At 71.9% G+C, this 1,798-nt stretch overlaps 1 protein-coding gene across 1 annotated transcript in view; it reads left to right on the top strand.

Moving 5' to 3' along the window:
• MNEG_13136 (hypothetical protein) overlaps positions 1 to 1,598 on the top strand; it is a gene marked incomplete at both ends in the record, with an annotated part of 2,618 nt that extends 1,020 nt beyond the window's left edge. Inside the window, 2 exons of the mRNA XM_014038391.1 lie at positions 57 to 239; positions 437 to 1,598. Coding sequence (XP_013893845.1) covers positions 57 to 239; positions 437 to 1,598 — 1,345 coding nt within the window. The remainder of the gene's footprint in view (positions 1 to 56; positions 240 to 436) is intronic.
• Positions 1,599 to 1,798: the final 200 nt, after the last annotated feature.

Genomic DNA, 1,798 nt, shown 5'->3' with positions numbered 1-1,798 from the left:
CACACACACCCTTCACGGCCCCCTTGCCCCCGCCCCCGCCCTCCCCAATCTCTCAGGTTCTGCAACAACACTCTGGATGACTGGAAGTCCAACCTGACCCCCAAAGATCTGGCCCCCGAGGTGTCAAAGGTGCAGCCCATCATGGTGGTCTACTTTGAGGGCCAAATCCACCGCATCCCAGTGAAGCAGGGGCCCGACGGCCTGCAGGAATTCCAGACGCAGATCCGCGAGCTGTTCAGGTGGCTGGCCGGGCTGGGGCGGCGGGCGCGAGCGGGCCCGCCCGCCATCTGCGTGCGCGCGCGCCGCGGCTGCCGTGGCTGCGCTGGGCAAGTGCACATGTGGCTGCCCACGCGTGCTCGGCGGGAGCTGTGACCGCCACAATCCCTTGCCACTGCCTGATGTACCATGTGTTTTTGGATCATGCATACAATACCAGGCTGCCCGAGGACGTGGACATATCCCTAACGTTTGGCTGCAAGGAGCCCATGAGCGGGCAGCACCTCAAGCTTGAGGGCGTCGGCGCCTTCGACGCCGCCGTGCACTGCGCCAGCGTCGCGGCGGCCGACAGGCAGCAGAAGGGGAAGCGCGGCCAGCAAGGCGAGCCGTCGGCCGCGGGGGAGACGAAGGCCGGCGGCGGTAGTGGAGAGGCCAGGGGTGCGGGCCGCCGGGCGCTGGCGGGCGTGGCGTCGGCCCGGGCGGCGGACCCCCAGCGGGCCATTCTCACTGAGCCGCGCAGCCGGGAGCTTGGACCGCATCACCGCTGCCAGCAGCGGCAGCAGGAGCAGCAGCGGTGGGGTGGAGGTCGCTCTGACAGCAGTAGCAGTAGCAGTAGCAGCAGCAGCAGTAGCACCACCAGCAGCAGGAGCGACGGCGGCGGTCAAACCAGCAGCAGCGCCACAAGCGAAAGCGGCTGCGCCCGCGGGTCGTCGCCTTTCGCGGCGCCCTCGCAGCAGCTGCCCGGTGCCCACCGCGCCGCCGCCGCCGCCGCCGCGTCCCCTGCCTCGCAATCGCCGCCGCCGCTGCGGCTTGGCTCGGCGGGCAGCGGCGGCCTGGCCGGCTTTTGGTCGGTTTTCGCTCGCGGCAGCGGCGCCGGCTCCCCCTTTTCCTCAAGCAGCGGCAGCTCAGCGCCCTTTTCTCGCGCCGCCGCTCGCGCGTGCCGCTCGACCCACAGCCGCAGCGCCACCACACCTCTGGGCGCGGCGGCGGCGGCGGCGGCGGCCGCGCGGGCCCTCATCAAGCACGAGCGCCTGACGCCGCACGCACTGGAAGCGCTGGCAGCCGGGCGCGAGGCAGAGGGCACACTAGGCTCCAAACTCAAGCTGCGGCTCAAGTCGTTCGGCCGGAAAGTCGCCATCTCCCTGTCCATGCCCCCGCGCCGGCTCCGGGGCGCCGCCGCTGCACGCGCCGCTGCCGCAGCCGCCCCCGCGCCCACGCCCGTGGCGGCGGCCGCAGGGGGCCGCCGCGGCGACGTGGGGCGTGGCGCGGTGCAGCTTGCAGCGGCGACCGGCCCAGCGTTGCAGGCGCCGCCGGCGTTTGGAGGCCGCAGCGCCTTTGCCATCTCCGCCGCCGCCGCGCCCGCATCCGCGCCTAGGCCGTAGACATAGATCGGCGCCCGACCATACAAGCAGAGCGCTCTTGGGAGGCTGTGCAATGCCGCCCAGCAGCGCCGCAGCGCTGTTGCCATGCAGGGCGCCCTTCGGTGCTTCCCCAGCTGGTGCGCATGCATGTGCACATACAGCCAAGCGGCCAGCGCCGCGGCCATGCAAGATGCACTGCACCCGGGCTGCAGCCTTGCTAA

The sequence above is a fragment of the Monoraphidium neglectum genome (assembly GCF_000611645.1).
Source record: "Monoraphidium neglectum strain SAG 48.87 unplaced genomic scaffold scaffold03647, whole genome shotgun sequence".
NCBI classification, from domain to species: domain Eukaryota; kingdom Viridiplantae; phylum Chlorophyta; class Chlorophyceae; order Sphaeropleales; family Selenastraceae; genus Monoraphidium; species Monoraphidium neglectum.
This window is presented reverse-complemented; position numbering and strand designations above follow the sequence as displayed.